At 42.7% G+C, this 24,527-nt stretch overlaps 1 protein-coding gene across 1 annotated transcript in view; it reads left to right on the top strand.

The window, feature by feature from the left end:
- PRDM6 (PR/SET domain 6) overlaps window positions 1-24,527 on the top strand; it is a 126,001-nt gene that overhangs the window by 61,488 nt on the left and 39,986 nt on the right. Inside the window, exon 2 of the mRNA XM_019516816.1 lies at window positions 23,283-23,410. Coding sequence (XP_019372361.1) covers window positions 23,283-23,410 — 128 coding nt within the window. The remainder of the gene's footprint in view (window positions 1-23,282; window positions 23,411-24,527) is intronic.

The raw sequence follows: 24,527 nt of genomic DNA, 5'->3' as shown, positions 1-24,527 counted from the left end.
CATGGCCTTCGATGGCTTGCCAAAACTTAGTAAGTGGCCCTCCACCTGAATTAATTGCCCACCCCTGAACTAACGCCTCAGCTCCCCAGTCTTCTTCCTGCTTCAGCCTGTTAGTCCAGTGAGACGGGGGGCAGGGGAATGGATGCCCGGGCCCAGGTAGGGAAGGAAAAATGGGGGCTTTTTGCTCCCTCCACTTATAGCCCAATGAGCCAGGCAGGCTTAGGCTTAGCTCTGTCCTCTCCCCAGTCTCCACCTCCTGGGTGGGGAGCATACACCTCCCTACTCCCACCTGACACTCATCTGGGATCTGGTGGGGGGAAAGGGGAAGCCCCCACCTGGGAGCTTCTTGCCTGCCCCCTTGCAGTTCTGAGTCAAGTAGGGATTGGCTCAGACCTGCCCCTCCTCAGCCATCTACCTTCATCTGCCAGCTGGGTAAGGAGTGGAGATGAGACAATCCCAGAAGAGAATGAATAGAAAACACACTTTGTATTGTTCTCAGAATTTGGATTGGGAAACAAAAACAATTGTGTGCATTTCATTTTAGTGTTATAACTTTTCTAGCATTGATTGTAATCTCACTGGAGTGGATTTTATTCAGTTCAATCAATCTTCAGGCTTTTTGTACAAAGCCCAGTATCTAAGGCTTGCTAAGTTTGTAAGTCAAACTCTCTTTTTAGTATTGGGTATTCTTGTACTCTTCTTTCCACTTCACTCCAGTTTCATCCATGTTGGGAAGGATGCAAACCAGAAGAACTGAAAAAATATAATATTTTAGGGGGCAGGCTCTGAGCTTTGGGGAGATGGAAAGCTCCTAGGTGGGTGCTTTTCCCTCATGCCAGGCAGGTCCTGGCTGCGGGGTGGGGGCTGGTGCTGAGCCAGGGGATGCGTTCTAACCCCCTGAATGCCGCACCCCTCTGGGAGGTGATGACTGAGGAGGGGATGGGGCTGGGATGAGCCCAGGCCAGCTCAAGCTGTGGGGGAGTGAAAAGCATCTCCATGGGTGCTTTCCACTCCATGCCAGTCAGACTTCAGCTGGGGGGGGCTTGTGCAGGGGGAGGGAGGCAGTGCATTCCCACCCCCTGCTCCCCCTTCCCTGCCCCTCTTGGAGGTGACGGCTGAGAAAGGGGCAGGGCTGGGGGATCTCAGCTGGGCTCAAGCTGTGGGGGGGAGGGTGAAAATCCCCCCGGTTGGCAGATGTCATGTTGGGGAGGGCTGCTGGGGTGGTCCACCCCTGGCCTCCCATCCCATTCAGAGGGAGAGGGCTGAGGAAGGGGCAGGGCTGGGGTAATCCCAGCCCAGCTCAAGCTGCAGGGGCATGAAAGCCCCCCACCATGAGTGCTTTTCCCCCCATGCAAAACATACCCTAGCTGTGGGGGGGAGAGTGTGGATGCATTCCACCCCCCCCCCGCCAAACCTCCCCCTAGGAAGCTGACAGTTGGAGAAGAGGTGGGGCTGGGGTGAGTTCAGTGCAGTTGGGAGCTGTGGGGGGAGACCCCTGGTGGGTGCTTCCCCTGCCCTCCCTGCTTCCCCCCCCGCCCTAACAGACCCCACCTGCCAGTCAGGCCTGGGTTGGGTTACTGGTCCAGCAGTCTTAGGCAGCCTGGCCATGAGGCATGGTGCACATGAACACCCCCAGACTCCTGGCCTGGGCCAGTGCAGGCATCTGTCTGTCTTGGCCACCCAAGCCATGGAGCCTAAGAAAGAGTACTGTGATGCATAGGCGACTGGTAGGGGATGCATGTGCCACCCCTGATGGGGCCGGTGTCCCCCTGACAGCTGACACCGATGCTGTCAGCAGGGCTGGTGCCCCCCCCGACAGGGCTTCTGCAGGTGCCCTCTCAGATTCAGGAGGCACCAGTCACTCATGTTATCATGGGTACTTTGACCAAAAGTGTGACATGAAGCCTGATTCTGCTTTCATTTATATAGCTGTAAACTGGGAATATTTTCCATGGAGCTTCATCAAACTGCACTCACGTATAAGAGGTCAGAAGCAAGCCTGGTAAGCCAGAAAAAAAGGGGAGATTCTGAAATACAGTTGCAGGCTGAGAAAACAGGAATTTCAGGTGGGATGGGGAACAGAAGAGAAGCATGTAACTAAAGGAAAAGAAAAATGGGGTAGGTGAGTAAAAATACTGAAAGCAAGGATAGGAAAAAGGAGTTAAATTATCTAGTGTTAAAGGAAAAACAGGGGACAGAGTAAGGAAAAGGCTAAGATAAATCAGGGCAAAACAAATCTTTATAGGATATACCTTTTGCATATAGATTTATAGCTGTTTAATCTTCGGTGTTTTCTGATGTAATACTTGTGAAGCAGTGAGGGCCAGAAAAGAGAGAACAGTACTGAAGTATCAGGGTGGTTGTGGAAGGTGGTAGAGTAGTGGCTGAATTAATAATGGATGGAAATCTTGATTATATATGGAAGGGAATAACTGATTCACTAGAGGCAGAAAAGAACACCACCCTATTGAATCACCAGTACTGCTTCCTACAGCACCTCAGTATTTAATAGGTGTTTCCCATCCAAATACATATGGCCATGCACAGGCATTACATTTCTAACAAGAAAATTGCCTCTGTCTTGGTAGAAACTACAGGTATTCATTTGACATGCCCTCTCTGGGAGAATGATCTTCCACCTAGAAGATCTCCCTTGCAAGTAAAACTCTCTTGCAGGAATAAACACTTGAATACTCCTCTCCTGATCTGGTCTGCTGCTCTTTACCTCTTCCCCAAATCAGGGACTGCCCAATTTGGGGAATGGGCTGGGATCTTAGTCCTACTTCTTCCCTCCTGTCCCATGCAGCAGCTTGAAAGCTGGCTTCTTCAGCTTTACATATGGGACTACTGGCATGCGACTCTTCCAGTGCCTTGCTGCTTTTGTGGCAGCTTCAATATAAGACCAGGGTTATGCAAAAACGGGCTTGGGAGAGGCTCCATGAGTTCACTTTCCTCCCCTGCTGACTTTTAAATCCTTGGTTCTTCTGCCAGGCTGGGCAGCAGGGGTGGCACTGTGAAAACAGGGGCATGGGAAAGCCCCTTGCCCACTCCCCACATTGGGGGTCCCTGGTCTGGGGAATGGGCAGGTCACTTTGCCCCACTGCTCCAGTCCCCCAGGGACCAGGAGGAGTGGAATAGCCACTGTTCCCAATGCCTTGGGTACAGAGAAGGGGCAGCTGCAGGTTAAATGCGTGTACTGCTCCCTCTTCTGGACAGATTTGTAGCGGTGGAAATTTCAATTCCATTGGTAGAAATGAACATCTGTTTGAGGCTTGACACTGTTTAGTTAGTAAGAACCAACTGAATCACAGCAGAATGGAGTATGGTTGCAGACCACTAGATGGGGTATCCAGTGGCGTTATACGATGCATTGAGATGGGCCATCAATTTCCATTTATTTACATATCATCATAGAGTTATAAAAACTGAGTTAAATACAGTGTAACTAAAGAGCAGACCACATCATTACACATTGTTATTATTTTTAGATCAGATCTTTCAGGACAGCACTGATCCTATTCATTTTTTGGCAAGAAGCTAGGATTTGGGTACCCTAAAGGGGAAACAGTTAATTTTGTATTTCCCTTTGGATCTTTTCAAAATAGATACTTCCTTCCTCACCTGTGGTGCCTCTGCCTCTGCTTTTAATTTTTACATAGTATTGATGTGATGAATACATGAGCAATTACTCAAATTTGCTAGTCATATTCTGAGATAAATTACAGGACGCAAGTTTCTACAATGTTGAGCTTGCCAGAATCTATTAAACATTGATCCTTTTCCATGTCAGCAAATATGGAAATGAAAGGAAAGAGGGAAAGCTTCAGCTGAAGAGAAATCGGAACCTGTTGTGTTTCAACCACCTCAATAGATAGGAAAAACATCGTAATGATGTGGTCCACCCTTTATTTACAGTATGCACCACTCATGACAGCGGTTTTTATAACTCTGAAAATTACACTTAATAAATATGAGAAGATACAGGTTTTCTTGATTACTTAAACCTAAATGTTTATATGAGCTTTCATGAGAAGTTTGTCTTAATTTAAACAGAGCTAAAGCTTGTTGAACTGATGCCATTTTTTTGATGTGGACTCAGAAAACATGAAACGAGCCTTCATCATATCCAAACTCATTTCAATTGTAAATGTATTCTGTGGAGGCTTTACTTCATGGTTTGCTTACTATAATCAGAACTAAACTGAAGTTAATTTTTCATAGTTAGATTATATTTAAGAGTTTTATACTTCATTTCATGTAGCAAAACAATTGCTGGTTTTAATTTTTTTTTAAATGAAAAGGGACATATGTAAATATTGTTAGTGCAGTTCATAGCAATGAGGCATTACTTGTATTTCCCTTTTGGTGCTGATGTTATATAGATGTTGGAGACACTAACAATTGTGGATATTGTTGCTGAGAAGGAAAAGGGAAAAAGATAGGTTTGAAACACAGCCTGCGAGATGGCACAAAGCCAATATACTGAAAAATGGCAAACATGTCACATTTAACAGCTGGATACAGAAATATTTCTCTTTAATTTGGAAGGATAAATTTTTTTTCACAGCAGGGTACTCTCAAAAGAGTACAACATCAAAGAGGGTGGGTCTCACCAGTCAAACATCATCTGGCTCCAGGATGGAGCGAAATGAATGAACTGTCATGACTTTTTTCCAGTGTATATGTTTTTGCCAAGTGAAAAGTAAAAGGTTCAGTGGCTTGTTCTGATCACAGACCAACTCCTGATAATGGAAAGCTGATTCCCCAAAGTCTTCCTCTGATCAGCTGACAGGAGATGTCTGAAGAAGACCTCAGATTGATTGATGGTCCACTTTGTATTGATGGCCTCTGCCACCCTTAGAGATAAGTGATATATGCCAAATGCTTAACAGCCCTGGAAGGCTCCTGTGACTGTGACTTGAAGATGTTCTAATCTAATGTTATATAATCCTCACAAAATTTGAGTATCTTCTAAAGAAAGTTATCATGATACTTACCAATACCTAACTGCACAATGACAAGAGAAAATACATTTTGTTTCCCTCAAAACGTGGCCATTACAAAAATCAGTTCTGTTGTACGCTTTGTGGCCCTTTTGAATCTTTTTCTGATTCTGGTTCCAACCTTGATGTAGGATTAGCTGCTAAATAAATGTTATCTTGCTGATTTTCTAATATTTCTGTAATCTAACAAATGTGAAAATTGGTATAACACATACATTTTTTCAGCTTTTAAACAGGACAAGATAGTTTTTACAGCCATTACTCATTCATTTTATGAGGAATCTCAGGCATACTTTGTCATACATTTTATTACTTGACCTTTTAATTGTCTTGGGAACTTGGCATTCCAGGCATTCCAACATATTCAGAATTTAAAATAACAATGCATTTCATTATTTAAAACTCACAAAGAATTTAAGTTTAATTAAAAATGTATCATTTCCGTTTAAGTCTTTTGTTCACTTCAAAGGTGAAAGACTCTTGCAAAAATGTGGGGTTCAGAGAGGGCTGCAATGATCACAGTTACTATGTTAGAACCTCTAACATAGATTTAAGTCTCTAAGTGAGCCGGGTACAATACATATATGCAGGAAGAAAAAGTCTCTGCAGTGGTATGTTAACAGCCTCAAAAAGGTGATCAGCAAAGGATGGAGGAAAGACAATATTATAACCGCCATTTTAACACTGGTAATTCAAGGCACAAAGAGTTTAAGGGACTTGCCATCAGTCATATAGCAAGTGTAGTAGAGCTGAAACTTGAACCCACCTCTTTTGCAATTCAGTTTAGTGCTATATTTTCATCCTTTCTATTCTTAAGTGTTTATGCTCTGCTAGATCACAACTATATCACTCTGGATGATGCTATCATAAGAAAATTGTATTTATTTGCCTTCCATTCCTGGAAAATGAAGTTAATTGATGAAATATTTCACCAAAGAATATATTTATAAGAAAATCCTTTATGAATTATCAATTTTATTAATCAAAACTGGAAAAATTGGAAAAAAAATCTGGAGAAAAACTGATGTCACTGCTGTCCCAGAATTTAATAAACCACTAGAAGATCCAAAGAGCTACAGACCCATCTCACTACTCTGAGTTACATACAAACTCATGGACCAAGTTCAGATGGGCAGGACCATACAGTATATGGCAATGCAGACACATCTGCAGCACCACATATCGCATATTACATTAATGTCTGTGCTACAAGGGAGCAACGTGGAGGGTTTTTTGACCCTTGGATATCCAGGGGCCAGAAAAACCTGTGGAAAAAAAAAGCAGAGGTGCTCATGCAACAGCAACATGCACCAACCAAAGTCAGAGCCTGGCTGGCCGGAGCCACGCTCTGCTGCCACCCAGACTCCGTGTAGTAGTATTGCCATTGCTGCAGCCCCGGGAGGACTCCAGGTAAAGCTGCTGGGGCCAGCCCAGTGCTGGCCCCAGCCGCCCCTACCCAACCTAGGGTAACTTCCTGTGCACCAGCCTGCATGTGGCATGGGCATTCCCCAGGGACTACTAGCAGCAGCACAAGGTGCACTGTCACTAGTTGTCCCCAGGGAACCAAATGTCCACGTGTCTGGATATGGCCATGCAGTGCATAATCCTGAATAGAATAATAGAGAATATCATTGATCCCCAGCTCCCAAAAGAGCAATCTAGCTTTCAGAAGAAGCGGTGTGCCACTGGCTTACATCTGACATAGAAGATAGATTTGAAATGAGGCAGAAAACAGGCACAGTCTTTATAAGCCTTACAGCTGCCTATGACACTTCATGGCACCAAGGTCTTAAATATAAGCTGCACTCCATGATACCTGACTACAAGATATGTGCTTTCATTATGAACATGATCTCCAGCAGATTATTCAAACTCACTACCAGCCAAGAAGAAAAAAGCAGAGTATGAACTCTGAAGAATGGGGTCCCCTGAGAGTCAATGCTAGTGCCAGTACTTCTTAATGTATATACCTCAGACTTCCTACATATAACATCTAAGCGATACATGTACACTGATGATGTTGCCATAGTAGCCCAATAGATATGACAGACCTGGAAAAGATGCTGAATACTGAAACTGAACTCATTGTTGACTATCTCCATAAATGACGCTTAAAATTAAGCATCAATAAATTGGTATCATCACTCTTCCACCTGGACAATGGTCGAGCCAAGAGCACATTGACTATCAAAGTAGGCAACCACATCCTTCCCCATGAGCATACCCCAACCACCTAGGAGTTACAATAGATTACTCCCTCACCTATGAACATAACATTTAGAAGGTCAGTGGTAAAGTCTCTTCACGGGTAGCTGCCTTAAGATTTTAAGCCAGCACTACATGGGGTGCCAACTTCAAAGTGCCCAGAACCACCACACTCACAATGGTATATGCCCCAGTAGAATATTGTACTCCTGTATGGTCCAGAAGTTGTCACGCAAAAAATCTTGACACTAAACTTAACAGTGCACTGAGACTCATAACAGGCTGCACAACCTATACGGATACACATGCACTCCCTGTACTCTCTGTGATATAAGAAGTGATACAGGAAGACTGACCCTAACTTTATTACTGGCAACAGAGGCAAGAGATGACAAAAAGTATCTGCTACATCAACTGTTAACTGAAGGCCTGAACAGATGGAGGCTTAGGAGGCTTAACAGTTGTAAACCATTTATACACGAAACCCACAAGCTCCTGGAAAAGATTGGGGATGCTGAACAAAACCTATAAGTAGCAACACTGGTGATGCATAGCGGATGCATGTGGGTGCACGTGAACCCCCTGAAGCTGTGCACCCCCTGAGAAACTGGAAGTGCCAGCAGAAGTACAGTTCTGGTTTTGCCACTGGTGGCTCCATGCTCAGCTGCTGGGGGACCCCCCCCCAGTCTGCAGTTGGCCACGGGGGACCCCCACTCTGTCGGCGATCTGGTGCCCCCAGACTCAAGAGACACTAGTTGCCCATGAGTAGCAATGGAGTGGGCCAGTCCCTGGGGAAGATCAGTCCTATTCCTACAGCATTTTATACCAACACCGAATGAGTGCCCCTTTGGGCATGACCTTGACAGAGAAGTGTGGGTCAAGCTGAACAGACTCAGATCTGGATACAGATGCTTCAGAGCAACACTTGACAAGATGAAGGTCTCGGACAGCCCCCTGAGTGAATGCTGTGTTCAGCAAACAGCACAGCACTCAATCAAAAGTTGCGATCTTTACAAATGCCCAGATGGGGCAGATGAAATCCACACATTGAGTGATAATACCAGACAGTGGTTCATAGATTTGGAAGTCGATATCTGATACCATAAAAAAGAGAGGAAAAGTTTTATTGATTTTAAATTTATATTTTTCCCATGGAATATATTTAAGGAATGATGTGGACATGGCAAAGTAAAGCTTATGGAGATATATACTATCTTATCTCCTATAGATGCCCTCAGCTGCCCAGATCAAGAATATTATCTTGTCTGAAAGATTGGGGATGCTGAACCAAACCTATAAGCAGCAATGGAGTGGGCCAGCTCCTGGGAAGGATCAGACCTATTCCATTCCATTATGAATGATCATAATGTCTATGAAATCCTATCTGTGACCTATAGCTTTCTGTGCCAGACTTGTGAACTGAAGACAAGAGAGAACACAAACTATATTGAAGACAAACTCAGTCTTCACTGTCACTGGCCTTTCCCTTGCACTGTGGTCTTTTTTCGTACTTCATTCAAGTCAATGGAATTTTTTCATCAACTTTAATAGGCTTTGAATCAGACCCATAGGCTAAGTACAGACTTAAAGCCTGAGGCTAAATTGATTCAATCTTTGCAAGTTAGTCTTTGCAAGTTAGTCTAAGCAGCATAGACTGAACTGATAAGCAGTGAAAAGACATTCACTTTTGATTCAAAAAATGCCATCTACATGCCTGCAGTGGCCCAGGCCAGAAGCCAGGGAGGGGCACAAGAGCATGCCTCCCTTGTAGGCTGGAGTAGACAGCTTGGGCCAAGGCTAGCCTGCCCACCCTGCAAAGGGAGGCTTATAGGGGAGGTGCAAAGTATCCTGGGAGGCTGGGAGATTGTAAATTAACTTGAATCTGAAAGGGAACTGGGACAGAATTTCAATAAACTGATTTAATCTAAACCAGTTAAGTCTGAAACTATATCCATCCAGGTTTCTCTTAAACTAGTTTTGGCCATTTTGAAACCAGTTTATGCAGTGGCGACACATAGGGGGTGTACAGGAGTGCATGTGCTCCCCTACGAGAGTGCCAGTGCACCCCCTGACAGCCAGCATCCCTGCTTAGGCGATGGGCTGGGGGGGGCAGGCAGAAGCACTGGTGCCCCCCTGAGAGTGCCGGCCTGGAAGTGGGGGCACCAGGAGAAGTGCCACTGGCACTTCCAGGTCAGCACGATTGGCCACGGGGGACCACCCCCCAGTTGCTGACTGTTCACTCATGGGCACCAGACGCCCATGAGTCTATATGCACTGAACTTCTGTTGTGCTACAGATCTGAGACAGTTTCCACACACTTATACCAGTTTACGTGCAACTTCTGTCCCTAGCCCTTGTGAGGGTCCTGGCAAAATGCCTATTAGTTAAGCAAAATTTAGGCACTCTTGGTAAAAAGCACGCACAGATGTCAAAGGGTAAGATACTTCACTGAACTATCGCAGAACACCAAAAGAGTTTAAAGGAAAATTCCACTAACTTTATCCAGTATATCTAGGTGTGAAGTCAGAAGCCCTTTCACCAGGCATAAACTGTGATATCTATTTTATTTGAAAATGAAATATAATTACGTCTGGGATTTCTTGGCCTCTTGCCGTTTCCTCTGGTGGCAAAACAGTATTGAAATTTACAGTATGTGTGACTCTGGCAGGGTATGATCCTTAAGTAAGAAACTGTAAACCAACTTCCAACTTGTTGTAAGGGAGCGAGATAGTGAATTACTGTCATTTGCAATTGCTACAGCTTTGCTGAAGTAAAATACCAATCTTACTCTTCTTTTTAGCTTGTAAAAACACCTCCTCTGTATTTATTCTGCATCTCACTCTTCTGAGATGCACGAATCACGAATTCACCTACACTTTCAGTCCAGCCAGTAGTCTGTTGCATCATTTAAATGCGTACTTTAATCAAATGGCTTCCTGTAATTTCTTCATAAACTACCTCTTTCATAGAATATCCTTAGGCCGAATTCACTGGTCCATGTCCATAGAAAGTCTGTGGATTACAAAACAAAACAAAACAAAACAATTATACAATTTGTACTTCTTGTTTTTATCCTGCCACAAGGAAAAACTCACCTTGCATTGGATCTCAGGTACTGTCTCTCCTTTCTGTGCTTTGCTTGAGTAGTTACAACTACAGAATCTGTCACACTTAACCACCGTCCCCTCCCCCCCTTACTACACAGAGCTGCTAAGCAAAACCAGATCAGGATCTGTGAAAAAGGCAGGCGAGGAAAGATCCTGAAGAATATTCAGGTGAAACACAGCCGTTACCTTTGCTATTCCTGGTATAGGCAAATCTGCTAATAGCTTGTCTAGCTTCTGGGAGAGAAATCTTGGTGGTAACCAGGATGTTAGAGCCAGGTTTTTGCAGATTTTAAGTGTGTAAAGAAGCAGATAGGCACCAAATGGTATTTTCAAAAGTGCTGACATAGGCTAGGCACCTGAAGCTCACTGATTTAAATGAGTATTAGCTATTTAACTTTTTAGGCAATTTTGTAATCCTACTGGCTTAATCTACACATGTGCTTAACTGCAAAGTAGACTAATTAGGGCCTCCTGGCACTCCTGTGGGACACACCATGCACCCCAGCATCACAGTGATCGTGAGCCACACCTGCTACCTCAAGGTATGTAGAAAAAGCTTTTAAAGCTGTGTCTATGTCTGAATTGCTGATTATCTAAATCAGCACTGAATCTTCAGATTCAGATTTGGCCAAATTGAATCAGGGCCAGTGATTGGAATCAATGAATTGAATCACTGTCCCTGATTCGGGCTGAGTCCTAATTGAATAGGACCCACTTTGCACACCCCTACTGTTGGGATAATTAACTGCAACTAAACACACATGTAGATGGTGAATGTGGGTGTACATTGCAAGTGATCAGCACAGCCAGCAGGGGGCCAGACTCCTGCCTGCCGTCTAGCAACACAACTCTGCACTTTCAGCATCCTCCTGCTACTGCCCCCCAGAGCCCAGGGCTGAACCTCCATGCCTCCAGCCCTGGCGTAAACTGCTTCACCCCAACTCACGTTGCTGCTCCCTGGGCCACTGAGCCTGGGAGTAGTTTACTCCAGCTCAAGTTAATTGCATGTGTAGATGCACCCACTGGACGCATCTACACATGAAATTAATGTGATGCAGTAAACTCTGGTGTACATCTTACCAGAATTTATTGTTCCCAGGTGCTGCCTTTAGATGCATGCCTGGGACCGCAGCACGTTGAGCCAGGTTAGAGCAGCCCCAGCTGGCAGAGGGCTTGTGGGGGGTCAGCCTGCAAGCCTGGGGCTGGTCTTACCTGGCTCAACATTCTGCAGAGGGGCTGGCTGGAGCACAAGGGTGCTCCAGGGTGGGAGGCATGTGAGGGGAACAGATTTTGACAGGCAGAGGAGAGCTGTGAGGCATGTAAGGGGAACAGATCTCCCTTATGTAATATTCCTGGAACCTTCCTCCCATGTGCAGAGTGGAATGAAGACAATTCTGCTGTATTTCGAACTCTTCATTCATGAGCCCCTCCAGCCCCAAGTGGCTACCCTGCATCACAGTGAATCAAGAAGAAAACTTAGGACTTATGACACTGCTCTAATCACCTGCCTCCCTGGATGCCTAATGATTTAACCTGCCAGTCCCTGTTCTTAAACTTGCTGGTAGGTAATGTTATGGCTTAAAGTTCTAATTTGTTGTATTTGTATTCCTATAACTCTTTTGTTCAAATGGATGGACATATTGACTATATGGATATTAGACAAAAGAACTTTTCAGTTAAACTCAGACTCATGGAAAAACAGGATTGGAGGAAACCTCAGGAAGTTATCTAGTCCAGTTGGGGGTAACTTTTTTGGCAAACATACAGCAAATTAGCTGTATGTCATTGTGTATCATTCCAGTCCCCTTCCCCTGTGCAATCTGCCTCAACACAGACTCCCTCTGCTGATGCTGTCTCGGCTATCTGAGCTTTTGTTGCTTCTGCTGCATTCTTGGGGTATAGAATAGATATGTTAATACCAAAAGCAAGGAAAATGCCCCAGTTGGAACCACTGGTGCACTGAACACCACCATTTGTTCTGTTGTGTGATTGAGTCATCAGTAGGATGCAAATGTAGACAGGAAAGGCTATTAAACAGTTAAAGAGACCCTCCAACAGCTTTAAATGGCATTCCTTTGTGTGTATATGCATGTGTTTGTATTTATCTAAATGGTGTCTCAGGTTTACCTATGTTAACCGGTGTGTGCTGCTTGTCTATTATGGCCCTTAAATTTACGTGCCTCCCTGATGTTTTCACTGTACTAGAGAAAAACCCAGTATGTAAAATACCAGTTTTGTACAAATTAATTTGAAGCTTCACCGTTTCAGACTTTGTTCTTGAGTAGTACTGGCTCCTCTGACTATGTGAAAAGCCCTGCCTACAGGAACCTCCACTGTCAAAACCAAATTTTAACTCTTTTATTTAAAAAAAAAAATTTAATGAATTCAGCATAATAAGCAGCTCATTGCTCTCATGACACTTTCCAGACAGAGGCCCCAATCCTGCAACTGCTTACACAGATGCTTAACTTCACACATGAGCAGTCCCACTGAGATCAATGGGACAAAAACGTGCCTGTGTTAGCTGGACTGGGGTCAAAGTGAGAGATGAAACCTTTCACCTAGCACAGACAGTTCAAAATGCTATTTATAGTTTCATATCCTTTGAGAACTATAAAATCCAAATAGCTTTTAATATTAGTTGCCAGGTATTTTCTTTTAAAAAAAATCTAGATGATGCCTCTTAGATTAAAAGCAAGAAATATTAAGCAGATAGTGCAGTATGTTCAAGGTATACATACATGTGTGACCGGTTGTAGAGAACTGATTTGGATAGCCTGATTTGGATAGACTGATTTGGATAGACTAATTTCTTTGGGACAGCAGAATGGCAGAAAAAAGATAGCTTAATTAGTAGAAAGGGTTGTTAACACGTGTGGACTGAAGAGTTCAGAAGGAACCAGGTAGATGATAATGAACCATAAAGTCAATTTACTCTCCCAGAGCTACTTCAGGTTTGGATGGAGTAAGGGTGTAACTACACTACTGCACCCCATCTGGAACCACCCCTGAGTCTAAGGAAAAAGTTGAAATGAAAAGTCAAACTGCAGCTCAGTTTCAGGTTCTACAGTGATTTTTGGTTTAGTAATTTAGTATATTTTAAATTTCAAAAGCTCCATTCCCTTTGTTGTTCTTGCGTTTAGTGTGTTTACTCTCAATAACTTTCCCACTTGAAATATCATTATTTAGCTATTCTTTATGTATTGGTTACTGTTTTCAACCCAAGGGGGATAAAAATGCCTATCCTGTGCTCTGAGTTAATATAATTGTAAATATCCAATGACATAAAAATAACAGTCTTCCTCAAAACAGATAACCAACCAATGATATTAAATCAACGAGTACCACTGTATACAAGCAAATCCTGATTTTCATATCTACCACCCTTTTCCAGAAATCTGAATGAAAAGATGGACAATGTAATAGGTCAAGAATAGGAGCAAAGGTTTGGACCCTTTGAGGGGACTAAATTCAAAATCTTCAGGCTCTTGCAAAAAACAAGAATCCTTCAAGCATCTTCCTATAGCTTATATTTTAAGTATACTCCAGTTTAACCAACTCCAATCATCATAACTGTGGCAGAATGGCACAGCATGAGAGTCAGTCTCTGAAAGCTGATCAAAACTAACAACTTGGCGTCCACCAAAAAACCTCACAGCTTACGGAGCTGGGTGTTATCTGTTTCTGGTGAAGCATACTACTTATGAAGTAGATTATTGCATCTGGCACTATCTTCAATTTCTGTCTGTTTTTAAAATGGAGTCACTAGCAGACCACACTGTAGTAATCTACTCTTCAGGTGAAAAAGGCATGAGGCACAGTAGCAAGGCCTACAGCTGGTAGAAATGGTGGTAATCTCATTCTCTAAACTCATTCCCTCCAGCTGAGGAGGGAAATTTATACAGGTGCTGCTGCCAGTATCATTATCTATTGCTATAGAAATAAAGTCACTGCTATGGAAGTTACCTAGTGATATCCCAAAGTGCACCATAAAATGAAAGAATATAACTAAATTTCAATATATTTTTCATATAGTTATATATGTTTACAATTTTTGCTATATGGCAGATGATTTGTGAATTTTGGATGTGATTTTCAAAAGCACTCAGGCTATGTATGGACATTACACATAAACTAGTTTAAGTGATCCGAAACTGGTTTAAACCTGTAACAGAACAGACGTTAAGTACACTGGTTTAAACCAGTTTGAGAAAAACCTGGTTGAAGGTGGTATCAAACTTAACTGATTTGGCTCAAACCGGTTTTACAATGTCTGTCCCAGACCCCTTTCTGGTTTAAATTAAATCAAACTCCCCCAGCATCCCTGCATGCTCTCTGGGCTGGGTGGGGCTCTCTGCTCCACAACAGGGCTGGCCCCTCCCCTCTGCTCCCTGGCTGCAGTTCCAGCAGTCTCTGCAGGCATCTGCCTGGCTTCTGCTCCTCCCCTCTGTTATGCAGATAGCATAAATACCAGCTTGATCCTAACCTTTATCTTCCATCATAAGGTCTTATTTGTGATTCGAGCAATTGGCAATTTGTGTAACACCTCCCCTCCCCACTCTCTGCTAAGCAGACATTTCCCTGTCACAGACACCTCTCAGCATTAGCTAGCAGACCACTTGCCGGCTACTTCCATGCTGTGGCATATGGGACAAAGGCAGAATCAATAGGTAGCTGGTGATGTCCCTCTCTTTTCTTAATGGGCTGATAAACACTGAGTTAGGGGTGATAAACATTCTCTGCTGGGCTGGTCAGGAGAAGGGGGAACCCCTCCCTAATGATAGCATCCTGCCAGGGCCTGGCTATGCCCCCTCAGCTCAGCACTGTGGAAGGGAATGGAGGGCTGCTCTAGCCCCCCCCCCCCGTCTTCTAGCCTGAGCCACTGCAGTCATGTTCCTGTATTTCTGGGATGGCTCTCTGGTTACAAAACTGATTTAGCCTAGCCAGGTTAGACTAACCTGCAAAGAATGAATCAATTCAGGCTCAGACTTTTTAAATGTCTGTCCCTAGCCTCAGGGTTACTTTAACTTCCCAGTGCAGTCAGTAGTAAGACTTGTTATGGGAAAAGAGAAAAACTAATACCAAATGCTTTTCCAAATCCCATCCTTGATGCATATTAGAGTTATTGTAATTTTACATGTGTGGTATGAATAGTACTAAATAGCAAAGAGTAAAAAACCCGTATTAATAGTAAGAATTAATTTTTTGGGTTTTAATGAGCTTTTTTAAACCATTGCTTTGATGCTTTATAAATATATAAATAAAAATGATTGTAATAGCTGCTTTAAGAATATGAATGAAAAACCATCTATGTTTTCTCTTTAAAAAATTCCACTGCAAGGGCCAGTCTTTCCTCTTTCTGCATGAAAGGAAAATAAGAAGTCAATTAAATTGTACACTAATACCTTTTTATTTAACTAAGTGGAAAAATAAAATGCAGGCTGCCTTTCAAAAGACACAAACCTTCACTAGACCATGGAAAAAGAACAAAGCAAAGCAACAGATACAGTGAGAACTAACTGAACTAAATATTTCCCCCTCATTCTCACTTCAATTGTATTTAACTGTTTTGCTGCTGGGCCTCCTCTGTAACTGTATTGAGATGTTGCATTATGTTTCAGCATTCCATTACAGCTGCATCAGGACACAGTACAGCATCCAGTGGCAATGGAAATACATTTGCCCAATGTACCTGGCACACCAAGCAAAAGCAGGGCGGGTGGTGTCTGAGTGGAAATATAATTCTGTTTTCTGAATGTTTTTGCACTGTCTTGTTTTGCCGACTATTATTAAATATTATTTGTACAGTGGTAGTGCAGAGAACATTGGTTTTAGAAGTGTGACCCACAGAAAGTGAAGTAGCAAACTATTTTTATGAGATCCCATTTAAACTTAAAGATAACAAGTGCTCAATTACTTAGTTAAAGTAGCTCAGTAATCAGTTTTCATAGATTTTTGAACAATAGCCATATGTTATCTGATGTTATATGAGGTGTTATTGGCTATTATAATGTATTGTACTCTTTTGAAAGCATTAAGGCTAGGGACATAAATTACACATAAACCACTATAAGTGATTCATAAACAGTTCAAATCTGTAACACAACAGAAGTTCAGTGCAAATAAACTACTTTCAAAATGGCTGAAACCAGTTTAAGGTAAACCTAGATGGGTGTAGTATCAGGCTTAACTGATTTAGGCTCAATCAATTTATTGAACTGCTGTCCCAGTTCCCCTTCAGATTCAAGTAACTCACAGTCCCCCAGTGTCGCTTGTAGGTGTTGTAGGGCTTCGGCCTCTTCTTGATAGGTGCCTTGCTCCCAAGTGACGTCAGGGTGAGACTTGGGCTCTGTACTTAGCCGAATAGACCACAATCAAGTATCAGAATCCCAGTGAATAGGTCCTGTGCACCCATATGCACTTGAAAAACATACCTAAACAGTAGAGGTATGTGAAACAAGCCGTATTTGATTCAGATTTGGATTTGGCCCAAATCGGGGGACAGTGACTTGATTCATTGGTTTGGATCACTGTCTTGATTCAATTCAGCTGAATCCAAATCTAAAGATTTGTTTCTAATTCAGAGAATCAGCAATTTGGCCATAGACACAGCTTTAAATGCTTTTTCTACATACCTTGAGGCGCCAGGCATGGCTCGTGAAAGCTGAGATGCTGGGGCAGACGGAGCGTCCCACAGGAGTGTGTGTTGGGGGGGGCACATGCTTGGTGGTGGGGGATCCCCTTCACCCCCCAGCTCGGTGTTTGGCCATGGGGGGACCCCGGGTGCCCCCCCCAGACCCAGGAGGCACCAATTGCCAAGGCGGGGAGGCGGGGAGGGAGAGGCCCTGCGCACTCCATGGCTGACCCAGAAGTGGACCAGAAGTGCTTTTGGTCCACTTCTTGGTCCACTGCAAAGTGTGCTGGGGACCCCCCTGTGCTCCCATGGGATGCTCCATCCACTCCACCAGTTCAGTGTTCACAAGATGCCTGGTATCTTGAGGTATGTAGAAAAAACATTGAAAGCTGTGTCTATGTCCGAATCATCAAATCTCTCTGAACTGATTTGGAGGGTTCCAATTTGGTTGGAGAGTTTAAGTCTCCTGATTTGATTTGGATTTGGCAATTCGGCCGCCGAGTTGGGCCAGATCTCTGCCGAATCAAATCAGTGACCGAAGCTTTGCACAGCCCTACTAAACATCAGTCTCAGCACACCAGCTTCTTACTTTTAATCTCCATTTAACTAGATTGTGTTTAAATAGAACAGGTACTTTGCAAATGAAATGAGGAATAGCTATAAATCAGAAATCTTAACAGCAAAATTAACAGCAGTGGTGTTGGCTTGGAGGAGGGGATGACAGCGAATAAGTTGGGCACTGTTCTGTACTCTGACTGAAGGCAGCAACAGAGGGAGGGACAAAGAATGTCAATGGAATATTTCATGGCTGTTGTCACAGGGGCTGTGGGAGGGTGTATTTACTAGATAGAGTAGGGGAAAAAATAACTTATGGAATCCATTAAAAGTGATCCCAGAGCAGATGAAGGTAGTGAACAGATAAAATAGTTACGGGTGCATAGTGAAATGCAAGTAGTATGCATATGTGTACATATATTTGTACGAATAATATAGTTCATATGCGTACATGTATACAGGGTACCATAATGACTCCGCTGGTAGCTTGTAATAGAGTGTACATTTTATATATTACAAATTTATGCTGTTTCCTCTAATAATTGCCTGTAATAGTTAATGACTAGGGGTCATTGGCACTATAGGGATAAAAATAATAATACCATAGTGAATTGACTTTCTTAGGAGCTTATTTGGGTTTTGTGACTTAACAAATAAATGGATATAATATAGCATTACCCTTCTTTCTTAATCTTCAAGGCCATTTGCTTCATGGCACTAGAGATTTTTTTCTGACCTAACAGGAGGAGGAATGCTGTGGGAAGGATTCTGAACATGGAGGGTCAAATTCAAAATGGAAATCTGCTCTAGGAAAAGAAAATAGAATCTTTGGTGAGAAACCAGGAACAGAATATGTGTCAATTCCTGTGTCTTCTCCTTCCTTTCTGTACCATTACTCCAGCAGAAAATTGGATAGGGAAGTTCTGGTGTTTATCAACTAGAACAAAACCCTGCAGAATTATGGAACATCACCTCATTTAGAGTTCCCATATGCATTTGCAGACATTACTGAGATAATATGATGGTTCCTGGAAATCTAAACCATAGATATAAGCAGGGTGTATTCAGGATTTTACAAAGGGGGATGTGGGAGTGGCAACCAGCACTACAGGGATGGCTGTACTTCCTGCTCCCAGCCTTCTTTTCCCTCCCCAGCTTGCTTCACTGGGGAAGATAGACTGTATGAGGGAGCAGCAGCCGGGGGCCTTTTTAAATCTTGAAGAAAATAGAAGCCCCCTTCCATTCATCTCCTTGCTTAGAGGCGTGCTCCCTTCCCTCCCCTCTACTCCTTTCTCCTCCCCTCTCCCACCACCCCTACCTACTGCTGCCAGTGTCTCTGCTGTCTCCACCATCCTGGGGGAGAGATCTGGGTTGTGTGAGGCTTGGATGGGTTTCCCTTCCACATGCCTCCTTTCTTGGGGGTCCCAATCACCCTGGTTGCTCATCCACTCCTGGCACTGCTGCTGCTGTCCTGGGCTGAGCCCAGCTGCCACGTAGCCCTGCCAGAGCAGGATACAAGCTTCACTCACCCCCAGGACAGCAGAAACAGTGGGGACAATGGCAGTGGCAGGTGGGGGAGGAGGGGAATGAGAGGTGGGGACAGGAGATGAGAGGGGAGCAGACACGTGTCTGAGCATGGAGGGGAAGAGAGTGGAGGGATTCTTACCTTCTTGGGGACTTGAAGTCCCTGACTGCTGCTCTTGCTGTATGTCAGAAAGGAGAGGTGGGCCATGCCACTGTATCCCTTCTGGATCTGCCCCTGAATACAAATCAGAAGTGGAACATAACATGAAATAACATAGGGCCTGATCCAATACCACTAGGGCAGCTAGCTTTTGCTTTATAATGAGGTTATTCGTATTCAAGAGTAAAGCTTGAGCTGGCTGAGACAAAGGCCATGTTTAACTAAAAACACTGGGTTCACTTCAACTTTCCCTTCATTGGCTGTTGTTATGCTCATCATCTTTGTCTTTCTGAAGTCATAGTGGTGAAGGTACAGTGGAATATTACCTCTCTTTTTATGGGAATTGTATTTGTTTCACTCTAAGCCATGTTCTGATGCTAGTAAGTGCCATATAAATATTTTAAATAAATAACAAATTTTATATTCAGAAACTGTTTAGACAGATGCCAGCTGGTTGCTGCCAAACACTGTTAGTCATTCATTTTTCCTTGTCTCTGTCTTGTGGGCACATTTACTGTAACTACCTTTCCCTCTCCATTATGGATGTTTTATTACTCTAGCATATTTTACCTATGCTTACACAATAAATTAATATATTTTGTGTGAAGAATATGTCAGTTTGTGTTTTTGTTTGTACCTCTCATGAGAGAAGCAATGAACTCGGAGGGGGCGGGGGAATATTTATTTGCTTTTTTTTAGATGTAAATTTTCTCTTCACAGCCCCTCAGAGCCCTGAGAATCCCTGCTATTTTCCATTAATTTTATTGCATTAATTCCGATATATTTGATTAGTTAGCCCTCCAGCCAGAGAACATCACACGTGGCTGTGGTTCTGAACAAAATGGTCGCACCGGTATATTTGGCCTTTACGCTAGTGCAAAAGAGGACTAGATGGGCAGTACACACCTCTCCGTCAGGGTGAATTCAGACAATCTGGTGTAGAATTACTCTTAAGAACATCAGAAGTACTATACTGGGTCAGACCAATCTTTCCACCTTGCCCAGTAACCTGTCTCTGACAGTGGACTGAGTAGATGCTTTAGACAGAGAGCATTGAACTGGATATATCTAGAGTCCTCAATCCCTTATTCATTATTTTCCCTGGTATCCACCATTATTGGAGATGCCAGAGAACACATCTTGAACAGTTCTGTTCAACGGCTATTAACAAATCCATCATCCATGAATTTGTCCTATTCCTTTTTTTGAACCAATGGTAGAGGCTATGCTATCTGCTTCTACCATTGCTTGTGGCAAAGAATTCTGCAAGTTAATTACGCATTGCATTAAAAAGTATTTTCTCTTATTAGTTTTAAACCTGTCTCCCACTAATTTCAGTGGGTGCCCCCTAGCTCTAGTATTCTGGGACTTGGTGAGTAACAGTTCCCTGTTCACTTTGTCCACACCATTTATGATTTTATGGACCTCTATTATATCCTCCCCTCAGCCTTCTGCTTTCCAAACAAAGAGTCCTCGCTTTTTCAGTCTCTCCTGGTATGGAAACTGCTTCATACCCCTGATCATTTTGGTTGCCCTCATGGATGACTGGTGCCTCTTGAGTCAAGGGGCACATGTGCCCCCCTTGACACCATTCAGCATCGGGGGAGTCCCCCAGCAGCCAATCCCACTGACTGGGGGGAGTGGGGGGCGACACTTTTGTGGAGATGCAGAGAACAGAAATGTATGCAGTATTTAAGGTGTAGGTGCACCATGGGTTTGTAAAATGGCATGATGAGGCTCTCCATTTTAATTTCACTGCTCTTCTTAATGATTGATTACCAACATTTTATTGGTCTTTTTAGCCACCACTGCACATTGAACTGACACTTTTAGAGAACTATGTACAATGATTCCAAGGTCTCTTTCCTGATTTGTAACAGCTAGTTCAGAACCCAGCATTGTGCACATATAATTGAGGTTATTTTTTCCTATGTGTATTATATTGCACTGTCAACATTGAAATTCATCTTCCACTTTTCCCCCACTCACTTAGCTTAGTGAGATCTTTCTGGAGCTCCTTTCTGTCACCTTGGGATTTGATTACCTGGAATAATTTGGTATCATCTGCAAACTTGGAGATTTCATTGTATACCCCCATTTCCAGATCATTGGTGAAAATGTTGAACAAAATTGGGCCTAGCACATTTCCCTGTTGGACCTCTTTTTACATACTTCCCTCCTGAAAAATGACCGTATAGTACCCTTTGCTTCCTACCTTTTTACCAGCTCTCAATCCATGACAAACTTCTCTCTGATCCCATGGCTGTTTCTTTTTTTAAAAAGCCTTTGGTGAGGGACCTTGTCAAATGCTTTTTGGAAGTCCAAATATGTCAACTGGATCCCTCTTGTCCACATGCTTAACATCTTCAAAGAACTCTAGCAGACTGGTGAGGCAGGATTTCTATTTACAAAAACTACGTGGACTCTTCCCCAGCAGATCATATTGGTCCATGTAACTGCTATTTTTATTCATTATAGTAGCTTCCACCAATTTGTCAGGGATGGAAATGAGACTCACTGGGCACGTCTACTTGAGACGTTCACTGTGGAATTGCCTAATTAGCTCCATGGAAAATGTCTGAGCATCTACATGGGCAGAGCTATTAGGCTGGAGTAACCTAATAAACTCTGCTGCAGATTAGTACTTGTAAATACAAGTACTATCTTATGGCAGTGTTTTTTACTCTGCAGCAGCACACATATAGACACTGACAGGGCTGGCTGGGGCACAAGGGTGCTTCTGTGTGTGGCACTGCTGGCTGACCTCTCCAGCCCCTACCAGCCAGGGCTGCTGTAACTTGTCTCAATGTGCTGCACTCCTGGGTGCATGTTCAAACACAGTGCTTGGGTGCAATAAACTCCAGCGCAATTTGTGGAATTTGTGGCTCATCCTTTGAAGCAGGTTTTTGTTTTTAATGATGACTGAGAAATATCCAAGTAGATTTGTTCTGTGTTATGTCTGAATTAATGCTGCCAACATGAAGTTGATTTTGTAGAATAATCCTTCTCAATCCTTAATTCAATTCCCATTTTATTAGTGAAATTATTTATTTTAAGGTTAAGACCAGTTTTCAGAATGCTTAGAGGGTTCTCTTATAAAATATCCTAAAAGAAAGTATTCAGATTATTGAAATTATTAGAGAGAAAAATACAGTGAATGGGCAACCTAAAAAGAGTCAGAGATCATGTTTGGTTTAGTTAACCACCTGACTGCTCTAATGCTATCCTAAACTTGCCCAGGCTATCCAAATGATACATGAAATATAGTCAGAAAGTTTGATACCAAACTTTCTAACCGCATTCTAGACTGCACCCAATTCAAATCTACTTTGAAATGACAAATGCAGAGGTGTATGAAAAAAAATGGGACCAAATATTTGACCCAATGATTTCAGGGCTGCCAAAGAATTAGGAAGAGGGCAGTGAGTTGTTTTTAATGTTGTTTTGTGGGTTTTTAAAGTTTTGTTTTTTATGTGTTTTGTGTTCTTCTGTCTTTAGCAAGGATGTCATATTTATGTAAAACTAGATCTCTTAAAACTGAATTCTCATTTGTTACGTGAAAAATTATATTTCTTCAGGTATCTTCACAACAAGCTTTGAACTACTGCTGAGCATTAGCTGTCTGATGTTTTCTGCTCTAAATACAAGAAGGTTTTCTAGACCTAAATACAAGCTTTTGCTGGAAATGAAATGTGAAGAAATGATACTTGTTTAGGGAATACTAATCCTTTCTCTGATGTCTCAGCCTTTCAATGCAGCCTTTGCATCCAGATTTTCTTGTTTATCTGGCAGTTCATTATTTAAGGCTAGCCTGTCAAAATAGGTTACATATTCTTTGGGAAACTGGTCACATCTTTGAAACACAACAAATATGTTTAATGTAGAAAAGATTGGCTTGATAAGAGAAATATGATAAACTTGCATCACCAAAAATACTCCTCTGTCATTCCATTCGGATTTCTAAGGACATCAATAAGCAATGACAAATCTCATGGCAATACATTTCTGCAAAAAGCACAGAGACACCAGCAAAGCAGTGAAAATGATTGCTGATGATTTGTTCTAACTACTTGACATTCTGACCTCTTCTCCAGATATATGACCAAGATGGGACACTGCAGCACTTTATTGATGGTGGAGAACCCAGTAAGTCAAGTTGGATGAGGTATATCCGATGTGCGAGGCACTGTGGCGAACAGAACTTGACAGTAGTTCAGTACAGGTGAAGTACATTTCAATGTATTCACTAACCCCCCCACCCCAAAAAACAAACAAACAAAAAACAACCCCCCCCCACAAAAAACCTTTAAATAAAAAACCCAGAAACATAGCTGTCACTGGTTCATAAAGCAAATTCCAAACTAACAATGTGCTTTTCTTGAATCCCTTCCTTCTGTATCATAGAAACATGGCATTATAGATTTGACTTTTTTGATAGGAGTGAGGGACACCATAGGGCTGATTCTGAATTCAACAGTGCTCTTGAGGTCAAAATCAGGCCTGTGTCATTAATTGCAGAACATGCATGCACATTGCAGTGCACAAAGCAATCTACACAACATCCTTTGCAGGTTGCTCTAGAAGATTTGGTGAGCTTGTCTTCCACTCTTACTGACAGATAAAAGGGCTGAAGGACAAGGAAAAGGTCTCACTTGAGATGAAAGCAGCAGAATTTTGAATGCCAAACCCCTTAGGGAGTCATGTAACACATCTGCACAGAAGATGCATCTGCTGATGCACCTGTATGGCAAGATGGTTTCATGGCATTATGTTGTGTTAAAACAAAACAGAACAAACATGAGAAAAGATATATAAAAAACTGATGGCATCTACTCCTCTTCCCACCAACAAAACTAAAAAAACTAGAAAATGTGTTGCATAAATATATGATCTCAGCTATAAACAAGTCTTCCCTCTTCAGAATAAGAAGTGACTGCTTGGCTTTCTTAGATATTATAGCAGGAACATCAAAGAATGCCTTGTGTTTTGTAACCAAGCTGAGTGCTCCTGCCTTTGGCTGTTTATTTGGGGTTATCCTTTTTTAGTGACAAATCTTAAACTTATTTATAATGTTGTAAACTTTTTAACAAACATGCAAAATCAAAATAAAATGACAGATGTACAAAGTCTGATGTTTTCCCTAAGGGTTCAATTTAATAACAGTAACAGGGTCCAGTTAAATGTTTTAACATTCTTTGTTTCTGGGCAATTATCTAAATCAGTGGTCTCCAACCGTTTTAAGTAGGAGATCACCTTTGGCATTTAAAAGCAACCCAAGATCTACTGTGTGCTGCTGCCACCCCCCATCCCCTTGCCTCAAGTTACTTATCCCAATTTTC

Source organism: Gavialis gangeticus, unplaced genomic scaffold (assembly GCF_001723915.1).
Source record: "Gavialis gangeticus isolate Ggan-Ray unplaced genomic scaffold, GavGan_comp1, whole genome shotgun sequence".
NCBI lineage: Eukaryota > Metazoa > Chordata > Crocodylia > Gavialidae > Gavialis > Gavialis gangeticus.
The sequence above is the reverse complement of the archived record's forward strand: the minus strand, read 5'-3'. Positions and strand labels throughout refer to the sequence as shown.